Below are 22,925 nucleotides of genomic sequence, written 5' to 3'. Positions count from 1 at the left end.
TGCAAGGCACTGATGCTCAATTCAGCAACAGATATTTTTACACTGAAATGTAGACTGGTGTTTCTCATGCAGAAAACACCTTTTACATTGAATCCATCTGCAATTTCTCTGGAAGGAGGTCGGCCCAAGGAGGTTTGTGCCTCAACTCCTCTCGCCAGTAATGCTTATTCATGGCAGCAGGTTTTACCGGTTTATCTAAAACTAGCAAGTTGCCAGAGTTTACCCACCTGCTCTGAACCTTAGGCTGAGATGTGTTGGCCATGTACTCGCAGACACCCTGAAAAGAAACATCAGCCCCTCAAGCCTGCTCTATTTGCAATAGTCTGTACACCTTTCAGGGAGGATATTCACATCTAGGCCCCACAGCACACCAATGAGCTAATTCTTTCTGCATTTCCCTTACCACACCGAACAACCATCCACATTTTATCCTTATAGCTGTTTGCTGGAGTACAGCAAAACGGTGATACTACTAATTCTAAGGATGTGCTATTATTATTAGATCTCCGTCATCAATTCTCAGAGCACATCCTCAGTGCCTGAACCCAGGAGTCAGATTGCAGGGAGGCATGGTACATGAATGGTCACTGGCAACAGGTCTGAACAAGAGCTGAACAATGTCACTGGGCAAACAATGCCTGGCAGTTTCAATGTTGGGGCCAAATTCTGCCCTCAGAAAGGTGCATGGAACCGCTGCTAATCTGAATGGAACTAAGTGTCTGAGGCCAAAATTGGCTTATAGCGTAATTGGATCTGGACTGGACAGGAGAGGTTCTGGACATATTCTTCCATGCAAGCATGAGAAGCAATGCTGGGCAGAGTCTAGCTTGCCAGGGGCTCAGGAAAAGCAAGTCCCACAGCTGGCCAATGGATGTGCAGCAAATGCAGAAACACCCACAATCATACTGCTGCTGAGAGCAGTGGGAATGATGGGGAGCCCAGCCCTCCCAGATGCTATACACTACCCCTGGACACCATGGGAATGGGCCCACAAGCAGTGCGGTGAAAATGTAACAGAACAAGAGAGCAATATGTAACAAAGCACAGACCAGCCCACCCCAGAACAATGAATACCTGGTATGACAGGCAGCCGGGGGCGTTTCCAGTCTCTCAGTTTATGATCAATGCACAGTGCAAAGATCTCATCCCAGGGGATTTCGTCAACTGCAGGTCCATCACCTCCTGAGCCGGCAAACAGCCTGCCTTGCCATTTGCAATAGGTTCTGCTCAACAGGTTCTCCACTTGAGAATGGAGTATTGGCTGGGTCTGGGGACAGCTGGCGATCTGAGACACGTACTGGAAAATCATGGAGCAGACAGGAAGCCAGGGAGCTGGACAAAAACAACATAGAATCATAGAATATCAGGGTTTGAAGGGACCTCAGAAGGTCACCAGTCCAACCCCCTGCTCAAAGCAGGACCAACCCCAACTAAATCATCTCATCAGGTCTTTATCAAGCCTGACCTTAAAAACCTCTAAGGAAGTGGATTCCACCACCTCCCCAGGGAACCCATTCCAGTGCTTCACCACTCTCTGAGTGAAAAAGGTTTTCCTAATATCCAACCTAAACCTCCTCCACAGGAACTTAAGACCCTTACTCCTTGTTCCGTCATCTGGTACCACTGAGAACAGTCTAGATCCATCCTTTTTGGAACCCCCCTTCAGGTAGTTGAAAGCAGCTATCAAATCCCCCCTCAGTCTTCTCTTCTGCAGACTAAACAATCCCAGTTCCCTCAGCCTCTCCTCATAAGTCATGTGCTCCAGTCCCCTAATCATTTTCGTTGCCCTCCGCTAGACTCTTTCCAATTTTTCACATTCCCCTTGTAGTGTGGGGCCCAAAACTGGACGCAGTACTCCAGATGAGGTCTCACCAATGTCGAATAGAGGGGAATGATCACGTCCCTCGATCTGCAATTGGTTAGCATAATCTCCACTGAGTAACTGTTTGCACTGGATATTACAATCAGGGAGGAGCAGCAATGGCCAGTCCAGCACACTGCGGAAAGGCTTCCTCTAACTCAGCTCTGCTGATACACCTCAGTCTGAACCTGCTGCAATCCACTCCCTCCAGGGCTGGGCCTAGTCTGAGCAAAGATCCTGATCAGGCTAACGTACATAATGCAGGAGACACATGCAATCAGGGTACGGAACAAACCATGAGATTTATGGCTAGATTTTGGTACAAAAAGGCTGAAGCACATTTTCAATGTAAGGGGAGAGACATTTGTTGGCAAAGGGAAAAACTTTGTCTCCTGATCCTAAAGCGCCTTGAGATGCAGCTCTCTGCCCAGTGCGAAGTACATACCCCCTTGAGGAGGAAGGTCCATGTGCGGGATCTGGAAGGACAGCACGGCCTTCCTCAGCCAGCCTAGGTGATCCAGTGCGTTCCACTGGAGGTGAGGAAGCAGCTTATTGCCGCCAGGTTCCACAAACTCAGTGACAGGCCAGGACTGGTCACAGAGCTGTTCGGAGGACACCACCCCAGACAGGAACTGCAGCACGCTGTTATACAGCTCAATGATAGCGCTGGGCTCCTGGGAGGGCAGGCCGGCCAAACGCCTCTCCCTCTGGTCATGGTAGAAGCGCCCGCTGAACTCACGGCTGACCCCATCCTCGATGAACTGCTGGAGGGTCTGGCAGTCGAGCTCTGGGGAGCTGGGGCACTGGGAAAGCAGCCATCGCACTGCCTCGGAGAGCTATGGCACAAACATTGACAGAACAAAGCAGTCAGCCAGGCCATTTCAGAAGCTCTGCTCAATATTAACTAGTGACACTAAGGATTCAGTCCTGCAGCCCCAGTGGTTTCATAGTCCACGGTACAATGCGAACAAATCCCACAGCAACAACTGGGACATTCACAGCAGCAATTGCTAAATTTTGCAGCACCATTAATTTACTCTACCTCCATGAAACAACTTTAATTCCCACACCACACAAGGTCAGAGCTGAAAACAGATACTGGCACAGAATCCGTTGGTGACCATTCCCAACTGATGATTTCCAGAATGGGGTATTGCATTCTGCTTTCCAGGCAGCATGGCTCGACTCTTTGGAACTTGGCCCTGGTGACTGCAATAGTCTGAAATTCCCCACACAGGAAGAAGCTATCTGATAGCAAAGGGCTCTAGAAGACAACAGCATTATGAGATCCAATGGCTGAAAGTTGAACTCAGCCATGGTCACAATGGAAATAAAGGTGCAGATGTTATGAAAAGTTAATTTAGCCACTGGGGCAGATCATCAAAGTTTGTGGCAGATTCTCTGTCACTTGGAGTCTTTAAATCCAGATGGAGTGTCTTTCCTAGAGAGACACTCTAGCTCAGGGGTCGGCAACCTTTCAGAAGTGGTGTGCTGAGTCTTCATTTATTCACTCTATTTTAAGGTTTCGTGTGCCAGTAATACCTTTTAACATTTTTAGAAGGTCTCTTTCTATAAGTGTATAATATATAACTAAACAATTGTTGTATGTAAAGTAAATAAGGTTTTTAAAATGTTTAAGAAGTTTCATTTAAAATTAAATTAAAATGCAAAGCCCCCCGACTGGTAGCCAGGACCTGGGCAGTGTGAGTGCCACTGAAAATCAGCTCGCGTGCCGCCTTCGGCATCAGTGCCATAGGTTGCCTATCCCTGCTCTAGCTCAACACAAGCTCCTGGGCTTCATGCACGAACCACTGAGTGGCTTCTGGCTTATGTTACACAGAAGGTTAGACTAGATGGTCCTAATGCTCCTTCTAGACTCAGAGTCTTTTATTCTATGTAAAACGCAGATTGAAAGAACAGGAAATGTACTGGGTACATTCTGACTCCTTTAGGCTCTGTTATGGAAGCAGCCAGACAAGTTCCCCCTTTCCTCTGTGTGGGGAGGAGGACAAAAGCACCTCTCCCATTCAATGTAGAGGGTACTGGGAAGTGAACAGAGTATGCAGAACTATCAGCTGAGCACGACCTGCACAGGATCCTTTCCAGCTCAGGACGCAAATCCTAAGGAACACTGAGAGTTTCCAAGTACATAAAAGGTTGTTACAAGGAGGAGGGAGAAAAATAGGTCTTGTTAATCTCTGAGGCTAGGACAAGGAGCAATGGGCTTAAATTGCAGCAAGGGAGGTTTAGGCTGGACATTAGGAAAAAATTCCTCTCCAGGAAGTTAAGCACTGGAATACATTGCCTAGGGAGGTTGTGGAATCTCCATCACTGGAGGTTTTAAGAGCAGCTTAGACAAACACCTGTCAGGGATGGTCTAGATAATAGTTAGTCCTGCCATGAGGGCAAGGATCCGGACAGGATGACCTCTCGAAGTCCCTTCCACTCCTACAATTCTATGATACAAAGGTTTGCCCTTAATCCACCATAACATTGTTTGGTTAAATAGCAGACATGCCCCCTTTAGCCAATATAAGCTGGAGACAGCTGTGTTTTATATTATCTGCCAGCGAAGACAGACTCCATATGTATGGTCTCCAGACCATGCGTAGAGGACAGGCAGGACTACTGGCGGATGGGCAAAATGCAGGGGCAGAGTTAAGGTTGGGGCTGGAGCTTTAGCTGAAAATGTTTGTGCTATTTTCTAATATTTTAAAGAACAGTATCTTCTGAAACATAACTCTAGCCAAGTTCCGCTCTGGCCAAAGGTTGGTTCGGTAGGAGCTAAATCTTCTGTGCACAAACTATGATAAGGCTCAACTTTAGCAATGGGAAAAACAACCCACAAAATAAAACTCAGAGTGGTAGCTTAAAATGCAGTTATTTACAATGTGGAGAACATTCCTCACCCAATGTGAAAAATTAAGGTAGTAGAGACCTTTGTGATAAGCTTTTGAATATTTAATTTTGGAACTACTGCTCCTACCCTGTTGGTGCCTTGCAAGTCACTGACAGAATCTGGAATCTCAACAATAATGTATTCCGAAATCAGCTGAGCTGAAATCAAATCTTCCAGCATCAAACCTTTAAAGGAAAAGCAATAGCTGAACCAGAAGCATTTTTCATTATTCATACACAGACAGCAGAAAAAAAAATGAAGTTCTCCTATTCAGCCTATCTGCATTGAGAGCGGAGATTTACTACTTCTGACAGCCCCATTCTTTTCCCACACTGTAGCAACAAAACATTACATGCAAAGTAAAAGTGAAATCCTTGAAAAAAAATAAAATAAATCCTAATATTTAGTTTTGCTTTTCAGTTTACAGTCTCATTCCTCAGGCTCTCTGGATTTGTGTTAGAGATCAGAGGATCCTTCCGTCTCACATCTACAGCTCTTAGCCAAATGTTGCATTTGGAGGAACACATTTATTGCTCATTCTCTGCCTTGGGCATAATCCTAAATATTAATAGTTATTTCAAGGCACAGAAAATCACATACCCTCTTCTACTTCCTTCTCTGTGGCCTCTTCTCCCCGCGTAGGGACTAGAACCACCAGAGGTACTATTGGATGGAAAGGCTTTGCCTGAAGGAGCTGTTTCAACTGCAACAAAGCTGAAAGCCAGTAAACATCCTCCTCAGCCACATCTTCACTCCTCACTCTAGGGGGCAGCAGGAGAACAAGACCACTAGTTCCAAGCAGATCCTTCTGTGCCTCAGCCCCGTCAAGCTGCGAGTCACTGAGGGTGCCATGGGCCACCTGCGCAAGCACAAAGGAGACAATTCAGTTACAACAAACAAGAGGGGCTCAGAGATCAAGCTAGCAATGGCATTTCTGACGGGAGGCTCCTTCCTGGGAACTTCGTGGGAGGGGGGACAAAAGCTTGCAGGGGAGGGAGAGAAAAACAAGCAAGACATTGAATATGGGCACATCATATACATATGAAGTTTTTATGTGATATGTGCATGTATAAATGGGATTTTATTTAGGTTGCCAAGTCAAGCACTCAAAAGCTAGGAAACACCAGGCAGGATTAAAGCTGCCCATGAAACCTTAATTTGGCACCCCTCGTTATCCAATCACATAGTAGTTTTCAATTCTTGAAAAGGACTGAAAAAAAAATTACAAGAAAAGAAAAAGGAGGAAAAGGAAAGGAAAAAATAGGGAAAACAAAATAAAAAAATTTCAAACCATTTTTCACAAAAAAATACAATTTAGAAAAAGATTTTTTATCGATAAATGTCTATAAAGTCTGATTTCGCTGTACACGCACACAAACCAATGGGAAAATATCTCCATCCATCCAAGGCTAAAATTTTGAAATATTATGCTGACAATTTGCATTTTAACAATTATAAAGTTTTAAGTCTCAGTGTCTACAGTCATTACATAATTGTCTGTCCACCCCCATTGCCTGAGCCCCCATATTTTGCCACAACTGTGAAGATTTAAAAAGATGAAATTTTTTTAAAAGCTTTAAAATAAACATTGATATTATCCATCAAAATTACAAAATAAAAAATAAAAACTGAATTCTGCTAAACTGGACTATATGGCTTTGAACAGGGTTAAAAAAATGAACTACTGAGACTCCCTGACTGATCCGACTTTGTAAACGGTGATGAGCTTGCAGATGACACCACACATTGATAGCCTTGGCAAAGCATTCCTTAGCATCAGAGAGGTGATAGGACCAGCACACAGCTAACAGACTGCTCTAACGTACCTTTACACACAAGTTGACACAAACAGCCCGATCTCCTTGCATTCCAAGAGAGTTAAACAATGCAAGTGTCTGGACTCTCTCCTCTGTGTTGGAGATCATATCCTTTGATCTTTTATCTCCCATAAATTTCACTTTCAACCAATCCGCTAGTACCCTGAGAACAAAAAAGAAACCATCTTTTTCATTTGATATGATAGGTGGCACTGGCACAAAATCTATAGTTAAGCGACCACTCTCCATTGTAAATCCCAATTTTAAGTTGCTTAGAACTTTGCCAAAGTTTACTATTTGGGCTAAAACTTTTCATGCCAGATGTCTGCCTCACGTTCGTTTGTTCATTCGGTCATTCATTCATTCAAGAAAAATCGCTTAACTGCTTCTGTGCATAAAGTTAGGGGAAAATAGTATCAGAGTGGTAGCTGTGTTAGTCTGGATCTGTAAAAGCAGCAAAGAGTCCTGTGGCACCTTATAGACTAACAGACATATTGGAGCATGAGCTTTCGTGGGTGAATACCCACTTCGTCGGATGCATCTGGAAAGATAGTCTTTGTTCAAGATGGTTTCTCTCTCGCACACCATCCCCTTTCCAGCTTTTACTGGCCAATATCCCACAGGAATATCAGAGAAATCAAATCGCTTGGTTTTTTGTCTCCTGAGGTGAAGGATAAAGATGGAGTGTCTCTGCTGCTTACATTCCCAAAGGGACTGGCTTTGTTTTACAAGTCAGGAAGGCCTCCTGCGGATTCAGTCTCCTGTCTCTCTTTTGGGTGCAGGAACTATGCTAACTCTGCCTCAGAATCAGGATAACCCCCTGCTGGCTTCATTTACTGATACTGTAATATATTAACTGAGGTAAACCTACATTCCTCTGTCTAGGACAGATCTCTTAATCACCTTTACCTAGACTAGACAATCTGGTCTTGAACATGTTCTAATAACATCACACAGAAGGAGGTCAGAACTTCACATATAACACTGACACATGCATTTTACAATTACACTAATCACCAGCACTCAGACGATACCTTAACACAATACCTTCTGGATAAGTATCATGACAGCAGAGTGTTGGGGGCAGTGAGTTGGCTGGCATACTGAGAGTCAGTGCACCGGATGCCTTGGTAGTAAGGGCTCTTAGAGTCATACATCTCCTGCTAGTGATTGATTCATACAGGGGATAACAGACTATTACTGCTACCATTTATTGGCCCAGGCTGTGAATCCAACTGTCGATTGCAAACTCGTTGATGACCATTGCAGGGGTCAATATGGGGTTGCTATTGTCCCACATGATGGAATTTTGGTTTTTACAGTTAGCTTTTGTAAAAAGGTAGGAAATTACATATGCGTTTCATATAGGGGCAATTTTTTTTTTTTTTTTTTTTAAACAGGGATGGCAATCAACCAATAAAAAGCAAGAGAGAGTCCTGTGGCACCTTATAGACTAACAGACGTATTGGAACATAAGCTTTCGTGGGTAAATACCCACTTCGTCAGACATAGGTGCCACAGGACTCTTTGTTGCTTTTTATAGATCCAGAGTAATACGGCTACCCCCTCTGACAATCAACCAACAGAACAGCTTACCAAGGGGCCTGGTGGATTCTCCATCATTTTAAAGCTTTGAAAACAAGACTGGCTATCTTTCTAAAGGATACGCTCCAGGTTCAACCACAGGTTACTGGGCATGACGCAGGAACTGTTGGGTGAAATTGTATGGCATATGTTGTACAGGCGGTTAGATAAGATTATCACAGGGGTAGGCAACCTATAGCACACGTGCCGAAGGCGGCACACAAGCTGATTTTCAGTGGCACTCAGACTGCCCAGGTGCTGGCCACCGGTCAGGGGGGCTTTGCATTTTAATTTAATTTTAAATGAAGCTTCTTAAACATTTTAAAAACCTTATTTACTTTACATACAACAATGGTTTAGTTATATATTATAGACTTATAGAAAGAGATCTTCCTAAATGTTAAAATGTACTACTGACATGCGAAACCTTAAATTAGAGTGAATAAATGTAGACTTGCCACACCACTTCTGAAAGGTTGCCAACCCCTGGATTATCACAATGGCTCCTTCTGGCCTTCGAATCAATGAATCAACAGAAAATATCACAGAAAACTACAATGAAAGAACATTAATGTTGTAAAGTCAAACACTCCAAGTTAGTAAATGTCAAAATAAAGGTTTCCCATACCACTTTAATTCATCTCCCTTGTGCATATGCACTATGATTCCATGTTTGTTCCACAGACCCCTGCCTCATTCAGTGCACACGGTGGACAGTGAATGGGGCAGAGAGTTGTGAGGAGATTCTGTTGGGTTGAAGGCACTGGACTGGACCCAAGAGAGAGGGGTTCTACTCCCGGTCTCTGCCAGACTTCCTGTGTGAAGCTGGACAAGACTGCATCAAAATCCATACACACCTGGAGCAGGATTAAAATTCTCAATTCTCGCATTTCCTGGATTTCAAGTGCTTGATTTGCAATGTTAATGTTCTTTTAATGTATGGGGTATGTAACAGCAGTCTTAGGGTATGAGGGTATTTATCTATGACAGGATGTGAGGGGTAAGAAAGGGAATGTGGCTCCATCTCCAGCAAAGGGTAAGGAATTTCACCTCTCTGCAACAGAGCTAGAACACATTGAAGATTTAGTTAAATAAATAGGGGACATTCTACTGAACAATATTTCACCCCTTTGTCCCGTCATTCATTGCCTTTCTTTCCACCCAGGACATAGGGAGCTACATTTCAGTGACAGTACAAACCCATCCCCTCCTCCATTCTGTCTCCATGACATGCAAGGAAAAGCCGGCTGGCTCCTCTGCTTACTCGCTGGGATCCTCTGCTGGACATCCTTCGTAACTTGGCAACACCAAGAGCACCTTCCAAAAGATCTGTTCTCGCTGAACTGGAATATGTTCAAGGATCAGTGAAGGCAGATCCAGGGGTGTCCATGCTGCATCACTTAAAAAGAGTGAAAAGTATATGAAAAATAACTAAATATCTTGATTTTTTTAATGACTCTTCCTTTTTGCCCTAAACTAGATTTTTTAAAAAAGTGATTTTTGCCCTGTTCTGTTCATTCCCTTGGAAGCACCTGGCATTGGCCACTGTTAGGAAACAGGGTATTGGGCTAGATGGACTATAGGCTGTTCTTGAAAGGTCAGTGTGGCTGTTTGGGCAGCTGCGTGCCAAGGGAAGCAACGTTTTGAAGCTGTGAACATTGAATCAATGAATGCAGTTACAGTCTAATGAAATTAAGAGCTAATGTAAATGTTTTCTTAAAACATTTTGCTTTCCATAAAAGAGTTACAAGGACATTCAAAGCAAGGAAGTCTAAGACCTACAGGACTAGATATTCAGACGATGTACATCACCACAGCTCAGCTGACTTCAAGGGCTACACTGATTTACACCAGCTGAGAATCTGACCCACAAGATTTGTCTTGCTTTGTGGGATCACATACACATCCCCACTCTCTCCCCCACTGTGCCTGACAACTTTGATGTTGTAACAAGCCAGGGATTGAAGTTCATATGAAGCCCACAGAGGCAAGTGCCTGTGGGTTTAGAGAATACAATGAATGAGTAGGTTCTTCTGGCATCCTTTCAAACAACATTGAGAAAACTGGCTATTAGTTTATGGCATATTCCCAGGAACCAGTAAAGCTGCCTTTAAACTCACTGATCCAACTTCCCAGCAGCCTATCAAAGTTCTATACTTATTATTTTTCACCCCCTCAATCATTTCACCACTTCAAATTGTCTGAAATTTCACGAGCAATATGGTTGCAAAAGAGAATTTTTTGGGTAAGTTTTGGGGCTAACTGGACAAATATCTTGGGGTTGTTTAAAACGTCATTTACTAATCTGGAAAAGTTTCCTAGCTTTTTTGCCATGTCTCAAGAAGCAGTCTGCTTCCAAACTCCAACTTGATTTATTCTGTTCCCCTCAACAAGGATGAAAGCCTTTGATCATTTTTGTTCACTTTGTTGAGTTAATTTGGGAGTTACTGAATTCTCTTTTGTCAACCAGAGGGGAACATCACAAAGTTCATGAATTCCACCATGTATATGCTAAGTTACAGATGTCTGCAGCTGCATGTTAATGACTTCTTAAAATATCCACACGGACTGGCAGGGATCCTGGTTTTAGACTTGTAAGTGCTCTCGCTCCTTGGTTTATCTCTGCTCTGAGCAGTGGTATCTCCAGCTACAGCAGGTTTCCAGACATCAAAGTCATAAAGAAATGGCCTCCTAAAACTAAGGAAATTCTGCCCACCTCCTCCACAACCATCATTACCTGTCTGACCTTCAGATCACTATTCTCTCCCAGAGAAGTCTACAGTACTTACCAGCATTTAAACTACAATCCCAGCCCACTGAAAACAAAGATCTGATGGTCTTCTGCACTTATGTGACAGGCCCAGAGACCACATCTCACTTATTGCTCTCTGCATATGAGCCACACTAGACTCTGCCCCATCTGCCACTCCACACACTCTCCCAGTATTAGTCAGACACTGCACTCTACAGGTACAGGCACAAGATCAGGGTTCTTCTCTTTTGGAGGAGCCACCCTTCACCCACCCTCCGTTACATATATTCATAGGAGCTAGTCTGAAAAGTCTGTTAGAGACCAATTCACCACTCTGCACCAACATTTTCAGGGCACACAGCATCTTTGTGCTAATGTAGCTTTAATGAAACTCCAACTTACTATAGCAACTGCTGGTAAAAGTACTGAACTTTCATTTGGTGCTTCGTCCTGTTTCTCAGCCATCTTAACCTGGAACAAAGAGGAAGTCTAGTAAGGAGGTATCAAAGGTGCTGATTCCTCTCTATAACACGTGTAGGTCTGCAAGAGCTCTGAGTGCTCATCTGTGCACCAAGCAAGCCAGAACACTTAGGAGACCTACTACAATGGAAGAAGATCAGAGAAAAATTCTCTCTGGGTTTTCAGTATGTTTTTCATATGTGTCTGACTGCAATGTGTACAGCCAGTGTCTTTTTTGTGAGAGTCCTTCACAGGACAAGTGATATAAGCAAATGTGCTTGTAAAACAAAATATATATTGTCAGGAACCTGTGATCATGTGAAATTATTTTAATATACCTTTTGAAACTGACTAGATTTCAGGTTAGCTGCTTACCTGGTGCAGGAGATTCCCAGATTTCCGGCGTGTCCTAGGTTTACAATTCTCTTAGTTAGGTTCTCCTCAGCAATAGGACACTCTGCACTGGGGGACAATGCCTTCAGTTTGTTTTTTGGATCCACACAACAGGGAGCTGCTGGGAATGCCCTCATTTGACGCTTCAGCTTCTTCCGCGCTGCTACCACTTCTCTCCATCTTTAAAAGAGAAAATATGGATACGCTAATCTAATTAATGGTGCTTGCCAAATCTCACATTGTTTTCACAGATTTTCTCTTCAGTTATTCTTCACTCTTAACTTGCTGGAGCTGCTTTGGCACCTTAGGTTTATTAGCAGTTCAAAGCAGAAAAGGAGAGCTCACTTACCTTACAGTAATCTGAGTTCTTCAAGATGTTTTCTCCCTATGGGCACTCCACTGTAGGATGTGCATATGCCTGTGCGCCTTTGGCTGGAGATGGCAAGGTAGCATTTGCAGGCCCATGCAGAAAAGCACCTTATGCGGCGAGCGAAGGCATTTAGAGAGGTGTGAGCTCACCACCACTCAGTTCCTTCTCCACTGTAGAAGATTCCCAAGCAGGAATTCAATGAGATGGGTGCTGAGGAGGTAAGCTCAGGATAGTTTGAAGGACTACACCGCCGAAGTGGGAGCAGGTAAGATGCACAGTGTTTGGCTACGATATGGCTAGAAGACCAAGAAGCAGACCTACAGATCTTCCAGTCAAGCTAAGGACATGAACTGAACTCTAGTAGAACGTGCTGTCGCTTCCTGAGGGGAGCATGTAACCTTGCATTCTATAATAAGCCCTGATCCAACCCAAAACCCACTTAGACAGTCCATGTGTGGAAACTGCTTGGCCTTTCATCCAATCCAAAATTCAACACAAATAGTTTAGGAGAGGTGCAGCATGGTTTAACTTTATTCAGATAGAAGGCAAGGGCCCTCATTACATCTAAAGAATGAAGGCCTGATTCTTCTCTGGAGACCCCACCCTGCCTCTTCCACTCCCCTCCTCCCTCCCCTCTCCCCTCCAGCACCTCCAGACGCTGAAACAGCTGATTGGTGGTAGGCACTGGGAAGGAGTGGGAGGTGCTGATCAGCGGGGCCCACAAGCAGGCAGGAGGTGCTGGGGGGAGGAGGAAGTTGGTAGGGGGGCTCCTCCTTGCCCTCCCTCTCGCCCACTTCCTCACAAAGTGCAGGCCCCCCCAAAGCGTGGGGTCTGGGGCCATCGCCTCAATTTGCAGTACCCTAGAGACGTCTCTGCCTGTCTCAGCCAAGCAGCTGCTATGATGATAGCTCTCGTACCTTCTCAATGCATCTTGAGAAGAGTCTTGAGAATTAATGGTGAAAGAAGGGCCATGGTAATCCAAGAACATCTCCTAGAGATCCATTACCGTGACCTCCCTTGGAGCTGAACAGGTGACAATTTGCAAAGAGTTTACCCTGGGTACAGTATATACCAGGTCTGCCAGATGCTGCAAAAGACAGTCCTTGAGCTCCCATTCGTGATCCTGCCAGAAGTATTTGCTCAGGGAGCCCGCAATTGTATTCTGGAGGCCATAGACAGACTGCTGATATTTCTATCTGATGGACAATACCCCATTTCCACAACCTTAGTGATCCTGAGCAAAAGGATTTGGATCTTGCTCCACCTTGTCGCTTTACATAGTACATTGTTGCCTTGTTGTCTAGTATTACTCTGAGTGACTTCGTATGACATGAAGGAAGTGTTGGCAAGCATATCATATTGCTCTTAGCTCCAAGATATTGATAAGGTGCACCGATTCCTGCGCCAACCATTCGCCTTGTGCTGTGTCTCCCTATAGATGAGCTCCCATCCCAACAGAGATGCAGCCATTGTGAGGGTTTTCAAAGGTGCTGGATGCAAGATCTTCTGTGGATCTTTCCATCATGTCAGAGAGTTCAACACCTTCCGAGGCACTGTGACGTGCTTGGAGAGACTGCTTGTTTGGGGTGTATGCTGTTCTTATGCATATCTGGAGGCATCTGGTACATCTTCATGTTGGGAGTCACATATGTAGAGGCTGACATGTGGCCCAAGACTTGTATTGTTAGCAGGCTGCAATGTAATCTTGAAATTAGGTTGGATAGGGTGAAGAATCTCTCTTTGGGTAGCTAAGCTCTTGCTGTTGTGGAGTCTAAGGTAGTGCCTATAAAGTCTATTTTCTGAACAGAAGAGAGTATGGATTTTCTGCGGTTAATGCAGAGGCCCAGAGATTGGAATAAGGTTAATGCCCTGGATGTTGCCTCCTGTACCTCTTGAGGTGTCTGGACCCTGAGAAGCCAGTCATCCAGATATGGGAACACTGCTATTCCCCACTAACATAGACAAGTCAGATTGTAAGACTACCACTCAGAGAATCTTTGTGAACACCCTCAAAGATGTGGAGAGTCCGAAGGGGTGAACTCGATACTGATAGTGATCTTCCCCTACCATGAATCTTAGAAAATGCTTGTGTGAGGGTGGATTCCTACATGGAAGCAGGTGTCATGAAGGTTGAGGACAGCAAACCAGTCCCCTGAATCTCAGGATGGAATTGAGTTGGCTAGTATCACCATTCTAAAGCGTTGTGCTAGAACATAGTTATTCAAGTTCCTGAGGTTAAGGATTGGTTTCCACCCTCTGCCTTTCTTGAGAAGAGAAGGTTACTTACCTGTAACTGGAAGTTCTTTGAGATGTGTGGTCCCCATCTGAATTCCACTGAGGACAGAGCTGAAGAATTTGAAAGTTGTCTCTTGGTCCACGCATGTGCCCTTGCTCTGCCTCATGGTTGTGTCTGGGGTGATAAAAAGGGCAGGGTGGAGTGGCCATGCCCTCAGCTCTTTCACCACCACAAATCAAACAGATCCGCAGCAGAGGGGAAGGAGAATGGAAAGTGGAATCCAGATAGGGAACACACATCTCGAAGAACCTTCAGTTACAAGTAAATAACCTCTTCTTCTTCTAGTGACAGTGCCTAATTCGGAGAAGTGTGCGAGGAAGAGAACTGAAGGGTTGAACGAAGGACAGCCACGTCCAGTGAGGTGTGTCACAGAGTCTTGCACCAAGGCATAGTGTACAGTGAAGGCATAATGCACCAAACTCCACGTGGCTGCCCTACATATATCTCGAGGCAGTACATCGTGCAGGATGGCCATAGTCGATGTGAATGCGCTTGTGGAATGGGCTCTCACTGCAAGGGATGGAGACAGTCCTGATAACCAAAAAAAGCATAATGCACCCTGATATACTCTATATGATCATCTGCCCTTTAATCCTTTCAGCTATAGTGATAAACGGTTTAGGGGGACTTCCTGAATTGTCTTGTCCTTTACAGGTAGAAGGCCAAGGCCCTGCAGAACCCGAGAGGGAGTGAAGGTGCTACTCCTCTGCCAACATGAGGCTTCAGAAAGAAAGCAGGTAAGTGTATGGGTTGGTTGAGATGAAAGCAGGATACAACCTTTAGCACAAACTCGGTGTGCAGGCACAGGGGAACTTTGTCCTTATCCAACGTGGTTAAGCAGGGAGGGTGTCCACCATCATGTTCCCCAGTTTGCCCAGTCTTGCAGAAGTAACAGCTATCAGGAAGGTGACCTTCATGGAAAGGGGAGACAGGAAGCATGAGGCCAGAGGTTTGAAAGGTGATTTCATTGATGTCAAGAGGACAAGGCTGAGGTCCCATTGAGGAGCAACAGGCTGAATGGTGGAAAGCTTCTGAGGAGACCCTTCCAAAACCTTGTAGTCAACAGATGTATAAATACAGAGTGCATTTCCAAATGGGGGTGGAAGGCAGTGATAGCTGCTCTGTGGACCTTGACAGAATTGAGAGCGAAACTTGACATTTCAGGGACACAAGGTAGTATAAAAGAAGGAGACTATCCACATTCTTGGGGAAGGACTACTTTGTGGGGCCCAAGAAGTAAAGTGCTTCCACTTGGCCCAATAGGAACGCTTTATGGATTCTTTCCTGATGCTTGAGAGGATGTCTTATACTGCCAGTGAACAATCCCATTCTAGCAAAGATCCCATCCAAAAAGAACCTTCGAGGTGAAGTATCTGCAGATTGGGATGCCTGATCCTGCCTGTGTGTTGCATGAGCAATTCCAGGAAAGATGGTAGGGGAAACAGGGGATGTGCTGACATGTGGGGAAGGTGGAGAAACCAGAACTGGCATGGCCAGAATGGGGCAATCGGAATAACCAGTGCTCTCTCCCAACTGATCTTGTGGAGGACTCGTGGCTGCAGCAGTAATGGGGGAAAGGCATAATTGATCTGGTCCGACCAGTGGTGAATGAGCGCATCACTTTGGGAATGGGCATAGAGACCACTTCTGAAGCAGTAAGTGATGCACTTGCTGTTGGAGCAGGATGCAAAAAGGTCCCTGGTCGGAGTCCCCCATCAGGTGAAAATGTCTCTAAGGTGTCATGGAGCTCCCATTTTTGGATGGCCATGAATTTCCTGCTGAAAGAGTCTCCAATTATGTTCTGAGCCACCAGACGATTGGCTGCCAACAACAGGCACTTGGCACCAATCCCATAGACAAACCGCTTACACATAGAGCAAAGGCAACCTTGTGCCCCCTTGTTTGTTGATGTAATAAATGGTGGTGCTGTTATTGGACATGATGGAAGCAAATGGATGGAAGAAATGCACAACATGCTCTTTGGACTGTCTGAAGGTCCATAATGTTGATGTGCATTCTGGATTCCCCAGTAAAAACTACAGTAAAAACAACAAAAACTATTTAAAATTCTAAAAATGGCATTTTTTTTTAGGGGCATCAGAGAGAGAAGAGGATAGTAGCAGGTCCAACTTGGACCATGCGGTGGTGAGAAGGAATTGAGGGTGCAGTTGGTCTGCCCTGCCCTTTATCGTCTCAGACGAAACCATGAGGTGCAGCAAGGGCACATTCTCCTCAGTGGAATACAGTAGGGACCATCACTCGCAGAACCACCAGTAAGTAATTCAAATAAAACCCTCTTTCAAAGAACTTTGGTGGGACCAGTTCTATAGCTCCCAAAAGAAGAGATTGGGCCTCTTCTTTTAAGAGTTCCTTGTGAGAGGGGGCCCTGAAGAGAGGGAGGTGAGGAGGAACAGCATGGAAGTGGATAGAATGGCCCACTTTGACAACTTTCTGTATCCACTTATCTGAAGTAAGGTACTCTCAGACACGAAGACAGTTGTTTTCCAAAGGTGTGGTGAGGTACTCACGTGATTGGTGATCTATTGGAGTAGAATACTTGATGCCTCAACCAAGGTGTCAAAAGTCTCTTAGACTGTTTGGGTAGAAGTAGGGGTGGGAGGTGTGCTGATTATAGTAGAACAGTCTCAATCTTTGAGCAGTTTGGGAACTATAAAACTCTTATTGCACACACAAATCCCCTGTGATCACATCATCACTTTGGGGTCCCTGAAAGTATGGAGAGAGGAGTATGTATACTGACCAAAGAGCCCTTGAAACAGAAGGTCTTCCACTGTGTTTTCAACTTCTCTTGAAAGTCCTTAGAATTGGAGCCAGGATGCTTTTCCCATGAGCACCACTGTGGCCATGGACCTGATAGCTGTACCAGAAGCATCTAATGCAGCCTGCAGAGAAGTTCTGATGACCAACTGTCCTTCAGTGATAATGGACTGAAAATAATCTTTCAAGATACACATTTTAATGAGCATTTGGCACAAGACCAGAGAGTACATATTGAAGTCATATTTCACCATTAAGGCCTGATAGTTGGCAATGTGAAATTGAAGAGTGGCTGATGAAGAGCTCTTTCTTCCCAGGAAGTCCAGACTTTTTGATTCTTTACCTGATGGAGAGGGCCTACACTGAATTTGACAGTCCCTCTCAATGGTAGCCTCCACCACAAAGGAGTTGGGGTTCGGGTAGGAGAAGTAGCACTCTGTTCCTTTGGGTGGGATGTAGTATTTCTCATCTGTCTGCTTACAGGTAGGTGGAATTATGGTAGGTATTTATCACAGGTTATATATGCATGAGATAAGAGTGCCTCATTGATAGGTAAGACAACCTTTCCCTGAGGATTAATGTTCAGGATGTCCACCAGGGAATGTTTGGACTCTTGCACCTGCTCTAGCAGAATATTGAATGGCGTTCTCTAGCCTTTTCATGAGTTCCTGCAATGTCTTGAAATCACCCACATAGGAGGGAGGTGGTGGCATCAGCACCTCATCTAGATATGAAGATGAATTTCCAGAGGGATCTCCTCTGTCTGAGGCTCCTCTTCTCTTATACGTCTTTTGATATTGGAGAGCAGCATGGTACCAACGTGCACTGTACTAGAGAATGTTCTGTAGAAGCTGGTAGTTGGTATGGTACTGATGGGTACCAGTGCTTTTTCCCAGACATTATATTAAGTTGCTCACTGCAGTGGCCCCTTAGGTACCAGTAGTCCGACTGGGGAGAGCGATAAGGGAAGGGATGTTAATGATAGTTATAACCTCTGGGCCTATGATGTTCTGGTAGGTTCCCCAGGCCCATCTTCATGCAAGGGGCTCAAGGAGGTAGGGTAATATGGTACCCAAATGGATTCCTGTCCTGAGATCTTTGAGGCCAAGGAGTCGTCCCCTGAACTAAGTGGGAAGGAGAGGCTCCAATATTCTAATCAGTACCAAAGGTTGGAGGTGTAAGCCAATCCCGACATGCCATTTTTGTGGCAGTACCATGGAGGTGGAGTTGGTGGATCCTTCTATAATTGGCGATTCAGGCTCATGAGAGATAATAAGATCTTCTGAAGAAAGGAACCTGGAAAAAAAGTGGAGGGCTCTGAAATTCTTCATCCAAAACTAGAGTTGGTACTGGGTGATGAGATGGGCGCTGTTGCACTACTGGGATAGCTGTAGTGTCTTGACTCCTTTCAAAGGGGTGTGAATGGTAGCCCTGCAGGTCTCGCTATTTTGCAAGGGAGCAGACGGTGCCACGGCAGTAATTGCTCCTGTGATAAGCACATTCAAGCAGGGCTTCTACCTCAGTACTGGATTCCGTCAGAGCCTTAGCGGAATGAGAGGTCTCCTGAAAGCAGGTCTTTTCCAGTAGTCTGCCTCTCTTCTTTGTTTTCCTCCTGGGAAAGGAATGCTTCCCTTTTTTTTTTTTTTTTTTTTTTTTTTTGAGGTCCTATTGTTTGGGGCTGCAGACAAAGCAGCAACAGTGACCGAGGCTGTCTGCGACACAGAGGCCAATGAACAGGGAGGGAAGCAGACCCTTCCGGAGCTGACACATGCTCCAATAGCATGAGCTTGAGTCTGGCTTCTTTGATCTTCAAACCAAGCCAGACCTGGCATGTGGCAGGGTTGTGGGACTCCCCCAAACACCACAGGCAGCTGGAATGTCCATTACTGTGGAGAAAAGACCTCTGGTAAGTCTCACAGGCCTTAAACCCTGGGGTCTTGGGCATAACTACTATATTCCAACACAAAATCAAAGAAAACGAAAAGGAAGGGATGGAGCTTTCCCAACCAACACAAAATAAAGTGAAGTAAAGTGAAGGTATATGGAAATAGAATAATTCAAAGAAAGAATGATCAAACCAAAGTAGTCAAACAATAATGCACAAATTAAGGCGGGAAGCAAAATACAACAGTCAGTAGTCTCCATCTCAAGCTGCAAGTGGTAGAGAAAGAACTGAGTGATGGCAAGATTGTGTATCCCAATATGCCCTCATTCAGAGCACGGGGGTGCCATTCTACACAGGCACGGACCTGCAAATACTACATTCCAGTCTCCACTCAAGAGTGCACAGGTGTATGCACATCCTATGGTGGGGCACCTATAAGGATGTGTACTTGAAAAACTAATGTTGTCCCACAACATGCATTGGTTATGCCAACAGCGAGTCACTCACTACCAAAAACCTGGAAAGGGTGGCACACACTGACAATTAGGGGGCCTGGTTTTTGCTCTGCCTTGCTACCACTAACACCAACAGTTAAAAGTCACAAGAGCTAGGGTGTTATGGCAGTTGCACGTTAAGGAGCTGAATCCCAGAAGTGAGAATTCTATTCAGATTGCATCTTTAGATAAATACTCTTCTTACTTTCAGTGTTTACTCTGTGCTTGTACAGCATTTGGTGTATAATCCATTTAATTACTTTCCTCTGGATTATAAAACAGCTTCCCCCTCTTGCTGAAAATAATACACCTTAAATATTTTTTGAAAGGAATTCTAAACATCTATAGGACATGTTACCTAAAAGATGCTTTATCAGACGTTAGACTTTCTATATGTTAAGATTTCAGGATTGCTATTCTGTAAACTAGAACATCTATGCACAGTGATGGAAATAGCTACAAGCATAGTTGAGAGCTCTTTTTGTTCAGAATAGCACCAGGCTCAATCATCACTGGAATCTGGGGTCTGTTCCTGCCCAATTCTTAAATTTTCAGCTACTAGTGGCATTTTTACACTTTAGAAATTACACCTGCGTGACAGCATAGGCTTTCATCTCGTCTCTTACATTAAATCAGTTTCAAAACATTTGAGCTGAGAATATAGAAATTTTTTTATTTACAGCCTCCGTCCATAATAAGGAGCACTGACCCTTCCCTAGTAATCTTCCCAGTCATCTTCCTTCACACAATCCACTGAGAACGTATTTCAGATCCAGTGGCTGGTGACGGGACACTAGATGGGGAGGGCTCTGAGTTACTACAGAGAATTCTCTCTCAGGTGTCTGGCTGGTGGATCTTGCCCACATGCTCAGGGTCTAACTGATCCCATATTTGGGGTCAGGAAGGAATTTTCTCCCAAGTCAAATTGGCAGAGAGGGGTTTTCCCCTTCTTCTGAAGCAGGAGGCACTGGTCACTTGCAGGTTTAGACTAGTGCAGGGGTAGGCAACCTATGGCACGTGTGCCAAAGGCAGCACGCAAGCTGATTTTCAGTGGCTCTCACACTGCCCAGGTCTTGGCCACCGGTCCGAGGGGCTCTGCATTTTTATTTAATTTTAAATGAAGCTTCTTAAACATTTTGAAAACTTCTTTACTTTACATACAACACTAGTTATATATTACAGACTTACAGAAAGAGACCTTCTAAAAAGGTTAAAATGTATTCCTGGCACATGAAACCTTAAACCAGAGTGAATGAATGAAGACTCGGCACCCCACTTCTGAAAGGTTGCCGACCCCTGGACTAGTGTGTCAATGCTGGATTCTCTGTAACCCATCATGGATTTGAAGACTTCAGTAACTAAACCAGAGGTTAAGTGTCTATTACAGTAGCAGGCGAGCAAGGTTCTGTGGCCTGCAACGTGCAAGTCAGACTAGATGATTGTGATGGTCCCTTCTGGCCTTGAAGTCTATGAGACATTGCAGTCTCCCTCACATGCAGGAAAACAGATGGGCCTTGCAGTGTGCCTTGAAGCGTCAATACTCCAGGGCTATTTCAAACTAGGGTGAGGGAATTCCAAAGTTCCACAAAGATGGCCCTGCCACCCCCTTGTGACCCTAAGACTCCCTTTATGACTACCAGCAAACAGCATATTCACGCTGTTGTCAGAATATTCAAGTACACAGCATCTTGTAAGGTATCATATGTAAACCGGTAACATGCTGGTCATGAATATCAGTGTGTGTTGTATGTATGGGTTGTGTAGACAGAGTTGTGTGTGTGTGCTGGGAATATGTTCATAAAACAAGGTGTGGAGGCAGCTGATAAACAAGCCTGCCGTAGACAAAGGGGTGTGGCTTTACTTGTCTGCATGCATCATGCTAACACCTGGATGAGAAAACAGCATGGCCTGATTACAAGCAAAGGACAACAAAAGGATATTTGATTCTAAAGGTAAGAGAAAGCAAGTTGAGGAGAGGATGAAGAAAGGGCTTGGTGCCTGCTCCCCAAAGAACATACAGCAAGGCAGAGGAACTCTGTCTCGGTTTACTTTTCAAAGAATATATTTCAAAGGTTTCCAGGGAAGAAAGGGGACTCCTCATTTGTTACCCAAACTGATGGACCAAAGGGATCAGTGCCCCAATTCTGTGAACAGCTAATGCTCCTGCTTGAGGGGCTGGAGTTGCTGAGAGCTTGATGTGATTGAGAAAGCTGCTTACGTAAAGATTGGAGCTTGCTAAAGTCAAGTTTTAGATATTAGACACTTCCCATTGTTGTTTTGTTTTAACCACATCTTTTTCTCTTGCTTAGTATCACTAAAATCCAAGTTCTTTATTAATAAACGTATGCGTGGTTTTATAAGCCATCTCAGTGCAGTGTATTACAGAGTGGGTCCTCAGCTAGACTGACAGGCTGGTGGGTGTACTCGCTTTGGGGGCAGCAGACTTGGTAATTTCTGTGAGTGTCCAGCAATAAGGAGAAGATTCTACAGAGGAACACTCTTCCTGGAGGCTCAGGAATTGGGGTTTACTGAATGTTACCCACAAGGCAAGGTTAAGATTGGCAGAGTCCAAAGGAGTTTTCTGGGGAATAGGACAAATTGGTGTGGCAGGGAGCTGACACACAGTTTAAGCTCCAGCAAAACTCTCCCTTGTTGGGGCAGTGGGGGCAACACAAGGCTTATGGTTCTTGGTGGCCCTAGAAAGCTTCTCACCCCCTACCCTCTCTTGTCTGAGTGAGCGCCAAGCCAGGCACCCCACTGATCTGGCAATATGGCACAGGGAAAGAGACAGCTTTTGGATAAGTAGCTCCTGGGCTATTTAGAGCTTTATTAACATCCCTTCCCCTTCTCCCCCGCCAAAAATCTTAAATACTAATCAGTACTTAATAATTCGCCAATGTAAACCAAAAAAAATCCCCTGGTATCCTGTGCTCCTGGCAGGCTATACGGTGTAAAACATGAGCTACTACATTCTGTACCAGCATGAGTTTCCAGATAGATTTAAGCTGCAGTTCACAGAGAGCAGCGGCTCTCATGACCCCTTCACACAGCAAGCCTCTGAGTGCAACCCCCCTTATACATTAAAAACACTTTATATATTGAACACCATTATCAGTGCTGGAGGCTGACAGCTTGTGACCCCCATGTAGTAACCTCGCAACCCCATGAGGGGTCCCAACCACCAGTTTGAGAACCCCTGAAGTAGAGCTTGTTAAACAGTCTAATCTAACATGTTGTTTCCACTTCCCCAACCTCTGTTTACTTGTTTGTCTCTCCTTAGATTGGGAGCTCCTCAGGCAGGGATTGTTCCCTCTTCTCTGTCTGGAAAGCACCTAGT

General features: G+C 44.8%; 1 protein-coding gene across 3 annotated transcripts in view; it reads right to left on the bottom strand.

Moving 5' to 3' along the window:
• Positions 1-22,925, bottom strand: part of MCM3AP (minichromosome maintenance complex component 3 associated protein) — an 81,937-nt gene that overhangs the window by 8,167 nt on the left and 50,845 nt on the right. For all 3 annotated transcript variants that reach the window (XM_050916467.1, XM_050916465.1, XM_050916466.1), the window contains exons 18-25: positions 11,748-11,945; positions 11,316-11,384; positions 9,426-9,560; positions 6,587-6,740; positions 5,361-5,619; positions 4,848-4,945; positions 2,307-2,697; positions 1,075-1,332 (exon numbers count right to left, since the gene is read on the bottom strand). In XM_050916467.1, coding sequence (XP_050772424.1) covers positions 1,075-1,332; positions 2,307-2,697; positions 4,848-4,945; positions 5,361-5,619; positions 6,587-6,740; positions 9,426-9,560; positions 11,316-11,384; positions 11,748-11,945 — 1,562 coding nt within the window. The remainder of the gene's footprint in view (positions 1-1,074; positions 1,333-2,306; positions 2,698-4,847; positions 4,946-5,360; positions 5,620-6,586; positions 6,741-9,425; positions 9,561-11,315; positions 11,385-11,747; positions 11,946-22,925) is intronic.

This window comes from Gopherus flavomarginatus, chromosome 10 (genome assembly GCF_025201925.1).
Source record: "Gopherus flavomarginatus isolate rGopFla2 chromosome 10, rGopFla2.mat.asm, whole genome shotgun sequence".
In the NCBI taxonomy this organism is placed as follows: Eukaryota; Metazoa; Chordata; order Testudines; family Testudinidae; genus Gopherus; species Gopherus flavomarginatus.
The sequence above is the reverse complement of the archived record's forward strand: the minus strand, read 5'-3'. Positions and strand labels throughout refer to the sequence as shown.